General features: G+C 37.4%; 1 protein-coding gene across 1 annotated transcript in view; it reads right to left on the reverse strand.

Annotated features, from left to right (window-relative positions):
* Window positions 1–11,693, reverse strand: part of LOC118425893 (polypeptide N-acetylgalactosaminyltransferase 2-like) — a gene marked incomplete at its 5' end in the record, with an annotated part of 30,847 nt that extends 19,154 nt beyond the window's left edge. The window contains 4 exon segments of the mRNA XM_035835037.1: window positions 1,195–1,260; window positions 3,028–3,095; window positions 10,154–10,252; window positions 11,431–11,693. Coding sequence (XP_035690930.1) covers window positions 1,195–1,260; window positions 3,028–3,095; window positions 10,154–10,252; window positions 11,431–11,693 — 496 coding nt within the window.
* Window positions 11,694–12,455: the final 762 nt, after the last annotated feature.

Here is a 12,455-nt window from a genome sequence, read left to right on the forward strand (position 1 = left end):
ACTGGTATGTCGTCTTCAATAAACGATACCACTCCCCCACCCTTACCATGATGTCTATCCTTTCTAAACAGTCTGTATCCTTCGATCGATACAACGTCATCCGGTATCTGAGGTGTTAGCCATGACTCAGTGACGCAAGCTATCTGTACAGAGTGACTGGCCAGAGTAGCCTCTAACTCACACTTTTTGCTTAACAGCGAGCGAACGTTAGACAGAAATATACTAGGAAGAGACCTTGTGTTCTGTTTTGTCGACCTAGTATGCATAGACGAAACTAACGGTATCTTACGAAGAACCCTGGTTCTGTTAGCGAAGCTACAGTTGAGGTTGTCATTCACAAGTGTTTCAGATCTATGCGTTACAAGTGGTTTGATTCTGCAGTGCTTCTGCTTTCTGGCAAACCCTCCACGGTTGCCTCTTATCTTAGCATTCGAAAAGTCTGCATAGCACATTATTGATCACTGCTGAATCTAACAAAGTACACACAAAACAAGCTACAGCTGCCGCTGACCCGGCGCTAAAATAATTAACAATCTGTGTATTAATTACATTAACAAAGCCCCTTCAGCGGGACAATCTGCTTATATTATTAGCGCCTTACATACATCTCATTGAACACTAAAGACTTCTATGGCTAAGATACATATCTGAATATAAGACATAAATTCTAAACAGAAACCAAAACAGATCATTTGCATATGAGTGGCGCGACTCAACACTGCCCCCCTTCCCACAATCGGTCGCTCTTTGGCACAGAAAAGTTCCCTACAGCAAATTTCAGGACATAACAGAAGTCATGTACAAACCTCAGTAAAGCTGGGAACAGAAAAACCCCTGTACCAAACGAGCCGAAGGGTGCGGGCCTATTGTGCCGTGCCACTCCGAGAAAAATGGACGATTCAGGATGGACACTGGGAAAGATCAGAAAGGTTTTTGGATATTTCAGAGGAACTGTGAGGAGAAATACAAAAAATAGTTGATCGTCGCTAGTAACGAAGTACTGCTACAAACAACTGAGTCTAAAATTACAAAGGATGAAGAACATTAACTGTGATTTTGTGGATATCATGAAAACCTTTCGGAGAGAGATTCCCAGTGGCAGCCATCTTGGACCGTACCATGCTTCAAAAGGGACAAAAAGAGAGAAACTACAGACTGTATAACAAATCATTCTGGGGATTCCCTTTATCCTACCTTCTCTTCTCTCATTGCGCAGGATTTTGACCTTCTGAATCTGCGCCAGCTCCAGTCCATCATCGGCTGTGACAAAGGAAATGTGAGATCAATACATCTGACAGCAGAAGGGATCTCCTCCGTGATTCGAGCCACTTTTCAATTTAATCTACAGGTAACCTTGTCTGACACCCTGGAAGCTAAAATTGAGTCAAATGTGGATTTCATAAATATCTATCACTGCATGTATGGTAATAAAAACACCACACAGGAACATAAATTGGACGACTATGTATACTTGAAAAGTACTTTTATGTGGACCTGCTTTGTCTTTGTACATTTACACTCTGATATTTTTCAGGTCTTTCATTTTGTTCAAATAATGTTCATACTTGTATCGCTTCATATGGAAAGACAATTTTCAGAAAACGGTTAAACCTGCATCTTCTAAAAAAAAAATGAAATTAACATAGACAAAAAGTACCTCGTATTGCTAGACTGATTATTAATATTATGCATGTCCAGAATAATAAATTAAAGATTTCTGGCACACAAACTGTCCAAAGCTAGCCTGGCAACAGGTGTCTATTTGGGTTAAATCAATTAGTATTGCATTGAGCAAAAATTTGGCTGCAAGTTCTCATGTTGCTGGAGTAAATCCCAAACTGCCAGTACCAGCAGATAATCCACTCATCATGGCATGGCTTATCCATACACTTTAACTGTCACTGTATTTTAGCCATGTGATAACTAGCTCATTTTGTACAAGGAAGTTAGTCTTATTGTCTTGTCTTGTGACATCAAGTAATAGACAGTAGAGTCAATTCCATATTACCGAGAGGGTGTTTCTTGCCTTTTGTTCTAACATTTTGGAAATCTTTGTGACAATCTAACTGTGATAAGTAACTGTTTAGAACTATTTATAACATCTATGTGACGTTCTAAATATTTCTATAGTATTCAAACATATTAGAAAGAATTCTAACATCAAATACATTATTTCTGTTAGTTTCTAAACTGTTCCAACATAGATGCATCATTTGTGATCACATGTTCGAACATAGAAACAATATGATGAAACTGGGTCAGTGGGCTGGGAAGAGGGCAATTCACACATCCCTGCCAAGTGCAGGAAATTATGTCTGTCTGCCACCTTCTCACAAAAGACTCACCAGTGAAAATCTAAAAATACAAGAGCCAAACAAAGGACCAAGTTAGCAGCTTTGTTTATGGGGGCAATAAAAGTTTTTATGGAGGGAAAAAATGACACAAAATGTTGGAACATGTTGGAACAATAACAAAAACACATAGATGTTTGAAAATTGTTCGAAATAAAGAGATAATTATATCATTACTTTCCCAAATGTTCCAACAAATATAAAAAGGTTCAAACATGTTTAAAGTTTCATTTTGAAATGTTTGAACAATTTCGAACTTTAGTGACTGAAATGTTCTTTTACTTAAAATAGTTCAAACTTATTACAAATATTATTTCAAAACCATCTCGGTGACTTGGAATTGACTCTAAAGTCAGGAACATATGGCATATCCTGCCTTTTTTCATCAAATTAGAACTTGGTAAAAGGGGAGAAAAAAGTCTTTCAGCAAACTTGCCAAGTAAATATAATTCACATTCAGTTAAATCAAAATTTCATATGTCTTGAAAGTACATCATGTAAATAAAAACTCTTGCACATTGAACTTGACACCATCTACAACTCAGTACAAGTGAAAGAAAACCTGCAGATTTAAACATTAAAAAAAATAAAGCATTAGCTAAATGTACTACTCACTACATACCTGAAATGTGATGTGTATAGTATATTACGTATCTCACATGTGTTTGATACTCACGTTTATCACTGTAGTCATCCACCAATATAATCTCCTGGATCAGATGGGGGGGACTTCTTAGCAACACACTGGAAGAGAGGTATGCGCTCTGATTAATGACCCTTATGATAACATGTCAATCTCAGTGAGGACATCATCTATTTCACAGCCATGCAAAGCCTATAATGAAAAGCTCAATCACAGGTGAAGAATTGCCCGTAGCCATGAGAGGCACAATCAGCATGCCCATCAGGCAACTCTGCCCAGGAAATGGATCCCAGATCAGCAAGTCATATCTGAACCCATTTGCTATATGATAGGGTAGAAATTGGAGGCCACAAAGCCATGTATCTTTTTCACACTTGACATTGTCATGTCTTCATTTTGCTAACGTCTGATGTTTTTGAGAAGAAATATGCATTCTATACCACAGGCAACAAGCCACACAATGTGTAACTCAATACTTTCACTACCTTCACATAAAAAACTTAAAATTTTGTTATATATAGAATCACTGCTTTATTGTGTGCCACAAGCACATGTGGTGAATATTGATTTCAAAATTGTATTCTGTAATCAAGGCTGATTTCTTTGTTACCTTAGTTGCAGAAACATTTATCACAAATTGATGACTGGGACATCTCCAAACACTAGAATTTATTTGATAGTTGCCACTGCAGTGCAGATATGTTTGACGGGGCAAGCTAGCACATCTTTGTATCACCACTGGCCTCAGAATACTATATCTAACATTGATTCTGCTATTCCATCATTCAAAAAAAACTCACAGGGTAAAAGTTTTGCATCTTTATAGATTTGACAGGTTTGCTTGGATATGACATATGATCCAATACCCGCTCCTGCAGATGGATACAGGAAGACCTATGCACTGGGTTTTATGGGCCAATTCTTCAAAGGGAATCCTGGATAAGAAGCCCTTGTGGCAGTCAGTGCTGATTTCAAGAGGATGTGAGAGTGCTCATGCCAGGAGCGCATACCATTCATCATGCTCACATTGCATGCTTGGGATGAAAAAACTTTCTTTATGTTCTTTAGGCTGTAAAAAAGTAAAATTTAGCTCTATGCTTGTATACTGCATAATGTTAACATGCTTCAACTAGCTGTACTGTGTTGGTCAACTGCGTTGTACAACTTGATATTGAATAAAACATATTTTTTATGCCTTGATGGGAATTTCACAATACACATATGTATTTCTTGGCTCGAATTCAAGCACAGATTAAGAAAAGGTTTATTTATTAGAAACTTATCAATGACAGAAATGTGTTTGCATGTTGTTATCAAATCAATGCACAAATTGGTATTGACTTCAGATATACATAAAGCTATTTATGGCAGTACACTGTAACCTTTCCTCTGGTGCGGTATGCCATGTGGCAGTTGCAGGTTTGAAATGCTTTGTATTTTGGAAGAAAGGCCAACTAATTGATAATTCCCTCTCCTTTAAGTAACTAATAAGTATGCAGAGAAAGTCGGTTTACATGACAGAAAACCTTGTGATTGTACCGATGGAATCATAAGAATGGTTGTTAACAAACAAAATATAATTGAGTCCTAGAATTAGAAGTTCATTCATCTAATTCAATATAGTAATTGTCTATTTCCTTACAATCAAGGTTTCAAAGACTGATAAGCAACTCCCTTATATGAGATATGCCATTTATATGTTACCTTCACAGTGATCCTTATTTCAACCACAATTTTTTATTAGCAGAAAACATCTGTTTTTGACGGATGTCGCCAATCCATGACTTGGTCTAACCTACATGTAAGCTCTGGGTCTCACTTTTACTGAGTAGAACAGTAGGCTACCTGCACAGAATTTAAAGTGATGTTCAGGAGGCTTCTGGGGTGGGACCTCATAAGATATACATTTTTGGTCTAAAAATGGCCACTTCAAGTCATACCTGTGGTATAGTTGAACTCTTAAAAAAAAAAATTAAACCCATACCTCATTACATCATCTTACACAAATCATGCAAATTAGGGCCTCATTTACATAAACTGTGAGCAAAATGCTACAATAGCCTTCTTTGTTAAGATTAGACTTTCATAGTCATACTTTGACCAACTTGTCTGAGTCTTAGTCTGTATCTTTGCATCAAGATCCTTTCAATGAATTTGCAGTCAATTGCAAGACCACCAAAATCCCAGCATATGACTGAACATTAAGAAGAATTGACAACTTTATTTCCCTCATGACACAGTATCTCCTACAAGCGACCATGGTTATGATGTCTTCACTGTAATAAAGTGACAATTTTGACAGCAGTAATAGGAGTCAGGGCATACAATATAGTGTATTTTCAATATTGTAATGATATTGAAAATATTGACACAAATACAAAAAAAATGTTGGTAAATTCTGCACCACCATTGAAATAGGATTAGAATACAAATTACAACTTCATAGCTTAGAATAGACAAATACAAGGTATACTGTACTCTAGAGGAGAGTGTTCCAATTCTGCTAGAATCCCAAAATGTAATTGTATCAGCCACTTGATATTGAACTTGGACATGGGAGCAGTTGCATTATATAGCATTAACCCCCAAGTATCCTCCAGATAAATTACAGCCAGGTGTAACATATTATAATGGAAACAACCATTGGACAAACATTAACTTGGGTGCTTTTAGTCTTAAGAAATATTTGGCTGAGCTTGAAAATTACTTTTGCAGTGTGTTTCTGGATACTTGTTTGACAAGTTACAGCTTTAACTTTATTTCCCATTTGCTTTTGGTCAAAAATGGGCCTTGATCTTCGTCAATCATCCCATTGAAACCCATACTCAGTTAGTGGGCAATAGTCAGTTACTGGATTATAAAATTAATGGCTCATTTATTTGTTCATCTGTGATTAATTTTTACAAACTTAGTTGATTTGTGTGGTCTTTTAGGAAACAAAACGTTCCTCTTGAATACCATGTGCCTTTAAATTCTCCATCAAAAATTGTTACAAGTGTATAACATGTAGTCTTGTTAGTTTTTCTACTATATTATAGATATTGGATAGTCAAACAGATCAATAAGCGATTTTGTCCAATGACTAGTTCTTTTTTGTACCGACTCAGACTAGAAGAGTCACTCTTCTGGACCTTCTCCCATATGCACATACATTGTACATGTACATTGGACCTTGGAGCTTTCATTTAAAGTAATATCTTCAAATTACTGGTTAGATTGCTGCATATGCACAACCTGATGAAAACCAGACACTACCACACCATAAAGCAGAAAATACATGTTCTGATATTTTCTATCAAATTACAAAATAAAAGGAAATAAAACCCACTCTGAACAACAAAAGAGATTACAATGGGCGTACGGAAAATCAATTTACAACAAGGCTACAAAAGTGGCCATATTACTGCTATTATAATCTTCTTTTATGGGTTGCGCAAGTACAAAAGAAATTCCAATGTTGATACACTTGAACCCACCTGGCAAAAGTTGGCTTTCATTTGGAAGTAAATTAACCTTAACAGTATGTGGTCCGTTAACTTGGAAACTACCTTTGGGCAAAGGTATTTATGGGCTTTAACATTCAGTGGTCCATGTTGACATTGAAATATCATAATTTACTGATCCGACTTTAGTCTTAACAGAGGTTGCAATTAACCCATCAGTGGGTAATACCACCATATCTCTCTTGGTCCAAGGCAAGTATTTGTGGCTTAGACATTGATCCCTTTTACAGTTCTCATTACACCAAATGATCAACAGGAACCTTAGGGTCATTTTGGACCTCATTTTTACATCCGTCACCGGCATTATGAATCACACATCCTGAGTGTGCAGACCCCTTCATCGGCATTCCAGTCAGACAACCATCTGTAACCAGACTCTGCTGATCACAATTTTGCTATGCATTTAGGAATATTCATACACTTTCAGCCTCTTACAGAAACAAGATGTTGCCTGATATATTTTACCTACACAAGACTCAGGTAATTGTTTGCAGAATAAAACCTGATTTGACATTAGTTGAAATAATGGGCTCATGTGATAGTCTATGCTTGGAATACTAATCATAACAAAATTAGCAATGAAAAAAGACATTGCCATGGCAATGACTGTTTTTAATTTTACTGTACCCTTACAGTGCATCCAAATCGTGTTGCTGTTCATAAACTAGAATTTCTAATGAAAAACTTCAACACAGAAACATGGACAATCGCTCACACACGACAACAAGCTTTCCTGGCCCGCTGGACTGCTGAGCCGGTGGGATAACTCAGATGTTATCCTTGAGCCGAGTAATAAAACTGGTGTGGCCAGCTAGCTATGATTTGCTTCAGTCAATCAATCACTACAGACAATGGCTTGGATCTGATCCAAGCATTTCTCAAAGTTACTTGTCCTTTTACAATATACATGTATGTACTGTACCTTGGCCTCTACATTGAAGTATCACACGTTTATTGTTTAGACATTGAATGGAAGGCCATTTGGCAGAGAAACCAGCTGGTAAAGGGGGCCCTTGCAGATATTGATAAAACTTTGAATTAAAAACACAAGCCTTCCATGACGTGATGTACAAGGAACTACAGTCAGTTTTATTTTACTAATTCTTTTGTTTGTGAAGCCCTACAAAATAGTCCCTATGAATTCACCAAACAGCAATAACAATGAAATAGGAATAAAGTATATGGATCTTACATGGCAACAAAGTAGATGGGTGTAATACCTCAATCTATAGTCTTGAAGTCCCACTTCACATGCTTAATTTCTATTTAAATGCACTTTGCTGAAGCTGCATTCTCAACACATAATTCTTCAGTCTCTCGCCAAAACACAAATTTATATAGCACTTGATTCACAACTAAGATAGGCAACATATTTGCAAAAATGCAGAATATTTTCCCCTTAGCCTTTTGTCAAGCTACTCAGACACAATACTATACCTACTGGGAAAAACATATTAATTAATACCAGAAAGGTAACATTTTCGCGAAAATGCAGAAGTCTTCCCCGTTGCCTTTTGTGAAGGCAGCAGTCAAATACTGTAGTTTACCAACAATTACTATACGTCTCCGCCATGCTGGTTATTTCCAAATAAGGCACCACGATGCAAATCAGGCTGACGCAACACATTACCTGTAACCCGGAAGTGACTTTCCCGACTCGAGCGGCATTTTCCCGAAGGCCATACATGTATGTCAACGATCTTTTATCCCCTGCTTAAAATTGTAACATTGCCAGGAACTACATGCTACAATTCTAGTAAGTTTGAAGTTCTAGGCCTGTCTGAATTTTACATGGCAATCAATAAAAAATCGCTATGCGAACGGAAAACACCGCCGCACGCATGTGCGCTGAGACTGGAAAGCCTAGTACTAGAGAGTAGTAGAGAGTAATTAGAATGTTTGAGCGGACGTTTTGCGTCTGTACAATTATCAGACTGTGAAGATCTGAGTAAAAAACACACTCCACTGTGTAACTGTTGTACATTGTATACCTTCAGTATTTACAGTTAACTATATATTGTTATAATGTGTCGTATACTACATAAAAACTCACCGCAAGATGAAAGAATGAATAAAAAGCGTATATTCACTCAGCGAAAGCCAACCACAATCAGAATGAGGGTGCCAAAGATGTTAGGCAGCAGGCAATTTTGAGCAGTAGCGATGACATCATTTCCAAATCTGAGTTTTGATTGGCTACTTTCCGATAAAACCGAAAACAGTAAGTGACTTAGAAAGTCTTCCTTTTGGGAAGACTTAATGATACAGATTAATTGTGATGTGTTACAGTAGAATATCTCACACTCGACATTGGCAGCCAGAGGAAGGGTTAGAATTTTTGAAATTTACTCAAATTCCGGTACATGCATTCTAACAACAATATTGAATTTGATTGGATCGGCATATCTGTATTTTTTCTTCCCAATAAGTTCCTAACAGTACATTTTTTCCTGGTTCCCACTCAAGCAGAGTTATATGCTAGACAATGGAAGAGGATCATTAAACATTTGTATAAAGAAGAAAAATGAGCATGACTATGGGGTGAAACTGCCTGGTTGCAGAAGCTAAAGGTGATTTACTACTTTCTGAAACTCTACTAACTTCAACATATGGTGGGGTACTAATTCAGGGGGTGCGTTTCACATGGGTCACAACAAATCTGGCTTGCTCTAATACACCATCATACATTTACCTCTCAACACCCTTGGGGAGTGCCCAGCCATATTTCTCATGGCCGTGACATTTGCAGCATGCAGGGAGGGAACTTGAAAATCCATATTTACAGCTAGGCTAAACTAAACAAGAAGGCGCACATATAAATCCTCAACTTTGCACTTTTATCAAAGCCCCAGCAGGCCATTAAGGAGATTGTATATTTGCCATGGCCATCTCCATCAGGACCTTCCCTAGCTAGTTTTACTTTCAGAACTTTTATAGTGGTTAGGTGATGCATTCTAAAGGTGGGAACTTTGAAAATGATAAGTCTCAAATATCTTAATCAATAAACATTTATGTTGGGACAGGCATCAATATGATTTATGAAAGTCCTCATCAAATTGTGATATTCTTCCATTGTCCTGATAGATAGGTAATTTGTGTACGTAATGTGGACTACTCATATCTATAAATATCAGGAGAATTTTCATCTATTCATTCATAATTTTTATCTTTACAAAGCAGAAATTACATATAAGAATTCCTCCACCATTACAGAAACAGTAACAATTATGAATACAGCTAATGTTTCCAATCAACAATACACCTTTGAAAAACATTTTGTTTATGTAACTATTTTTAATTTACATTCCAAACACGGATTTAAAATTCCTGTTCCATGAAAATATATGAACCATAGATATATTGATTAATCAGTAATAATAAAGTTGCAAGGCTGCTCACTAATCATTGGTGTGCAGTAATTACATTACATCTGATGTAAATGTCAATCATGTCCAGCAAGGCTGAGAACTACATCTGTCAAATCTTACAGTGGCTGTATTACATGTAGGCTTGAACTGGATCCACATAAAAATGACCCTTAGCTTGCGATGACATACTGTTTGCCCCTAACATGTGACAATCCCATAATAGCCCTTACCTTCACATGACTACCATTATAGGTGTTACCAGATGGCTCCCAAGTGACACGTTCTTACCTGGTGATTGTACGTAATAAGGTGGAGCGAGCCTCGTTGTGGAATGTGATGATAACGCTGGTGGGCAACAGATCCTCCTTCCATGTATGAGTTTTACATCTGTTGAGGAGTGGAAAGAGGGGTTACTACATTTTCAGAAACATTATCCAACAAAATGATAATATAAAATCTCTCTACCATAATACTCAGAGTTATCAGCTAGTTCCGATCTACCAAACTGTTTCATCCTCAAGTATACAAGTTAACAACTGTAAACCTGGTGTGACACAATTCTGGCATATATCACCTGTGACCATAGTGAAAATAATGATAGATGGCTTTCATCAGCAGTGCAGCTTTTGGTTCTATATATTGGAAAAACTAGGTATCAGTCCATTATGGGGTGTGGGACAGGGCATTAGGGGACCAATTAATGCCAAAATAGGCCACATTGCACAATTTAACAGTTCCTAGTCAAGCCCTTTGTGTAGCAAACAATAGCAGTAGGGCTTTACTGTTGTGGAAAATTTCTATAGTATAATAAGAAAAATGAACCCTGCCCATGGTGCTGATATGGTGAGAGTTGGTAATGTTAGACATTGCCTCAAAAGACCTTTATGAAATCACTTAGTTCTTTAGGTGCAAGATTTCAGTTTTCACCATACATCAGAACCATGATATTTCCCCCCAATTGAACCGTTTATTTAAGACTAAGATTTGTGATGGAGCTCTCCATAAGGTGACTCTAACTGCGAGCCAGAAATCGATGTTGCTTTCTCCTTCTTGTAGACAGCCAACTTCAGCAGAGACATACAGCATTTTGAATTATACATATAATACAGCAGAAGTTGAAACTCTCAAGATAGCATAAATCATACATTGAGTTTCTTCCATAATGTAAAGATGGCATTATAACATCTATGAGGTAACAATACCTCCTAGCTCCATAGCTACAATTTAACATTTACATAAAACATACCTGCATGTCAGGGAATTGATAATAATTTATGTCCCTGGAAGAGGCTCTACTATTTTGTAGCTTTTAACAATAAATATATCTACTTGGCACACTAGTAAATGAATCAGCCAAACCCCAGTATGCCATTCGTAATGGAACAACAGAATGTAAATGGTCAAAAGAGTATCTGTATGATAGGACAGTAGGTATTTATTAATCATGTTCTATATTCAGCAGACATCTTGGCACCAAACAATTTTCCATTATTATAAAATATACATATCAAGGATAGTGTTTCACTTTATCATATAAACCACTGTACAAGGTAGTCCACACTTACAGCTGGTTTCTGGTGTCAGGAATGTCCCTGGTGCATTTCAGCTTGTCACTTTCCACCTGGTTGAACTTGTTCCTGGAGTAGGCATCCCCTCCTGGGGAAACCTTGGTCTTGTCAATGTAGCTCCGTTCGTGAGCTCTGAGCCAGGAGTGAATGTCAAGTTTTGTACTATCATCTGGATTTGCAGCAAGATCTGCCACTCTTCCTGTGTCTCCCCCATCTGGTTCGAATCTCAGTTTCTTGTCTCCAAATTCATCTTCATTTTCCTGAAAAGAGAAGGAACATGACATATAATATCAGGATATCACTATTATACATACAAGTACAGTACTTTTTACACAGCATGGCAACATATGTATGTTATGCTGGAATGTAAAAAAACAGAAAGTGTATACTTTTATTCAAGTGGTCCTCAAATTTTGTGCTTTACAGTATACAAGGAGTACATGACACTGTAGCATATACTGATTCCCAAATACACATATCCCATAGGCAACACAACAAGCAATACTAGTATGGGCTGTTGACCTGTGAGTTGCTTCCAAGGATCAAATTACATGGATTTATGATCATAAGATTAAATCAACTTTGAGGGTAACCCCAATAGGACAATGACCTATTCAACAACTGCAATTTCATTAAGAACAGCTACTTGATAGTCATGGTACAATCTGATCAATAATCTACTCTCTCATTAGGATGTACAATGAGTACTAATAGGATAGAGAAGTGTTCACATTCACGTACTATATTGATGGGACGTATTGACTAACTGAAGTTGCATGCAAATATACCAGACCTTGAGGACTGGCCAGCTTTACCAAAGGCTTAGGCCAAACTGCATGGGCGGTTGCTTGGCCTCTTTCCAATTTCTCTTAATGTTGCGCCCTGACAGTTTCCTGATACCAAACCATTTGTGACCATTGGTTGATACCCCAGACTCCTACAGTGCATATATGCATGTACAGATCAATGTGTACCAAAGACACCCTGTTACCTTCCTCCACACAACCCGCTTGATGATGCTC

The sequence above is a fragment of the Branchiostoma floridae genome, chromosome 1 (assembly GCF_000003815.2).
Source record: "Branchiostoma floridae strain S238N-H82 chromosome 1, Bfl_VNyyK, whole genome shotgun sequence".
In the NCBI taxonomy this organism is placed as follows: domain Eukaryota; kingdom Metazoa; phylum Chordata; class Leptocardii; order Amphioxiformes; family Branchiostomatidae; genus Branchiostoma; species Branchiostoma floridae.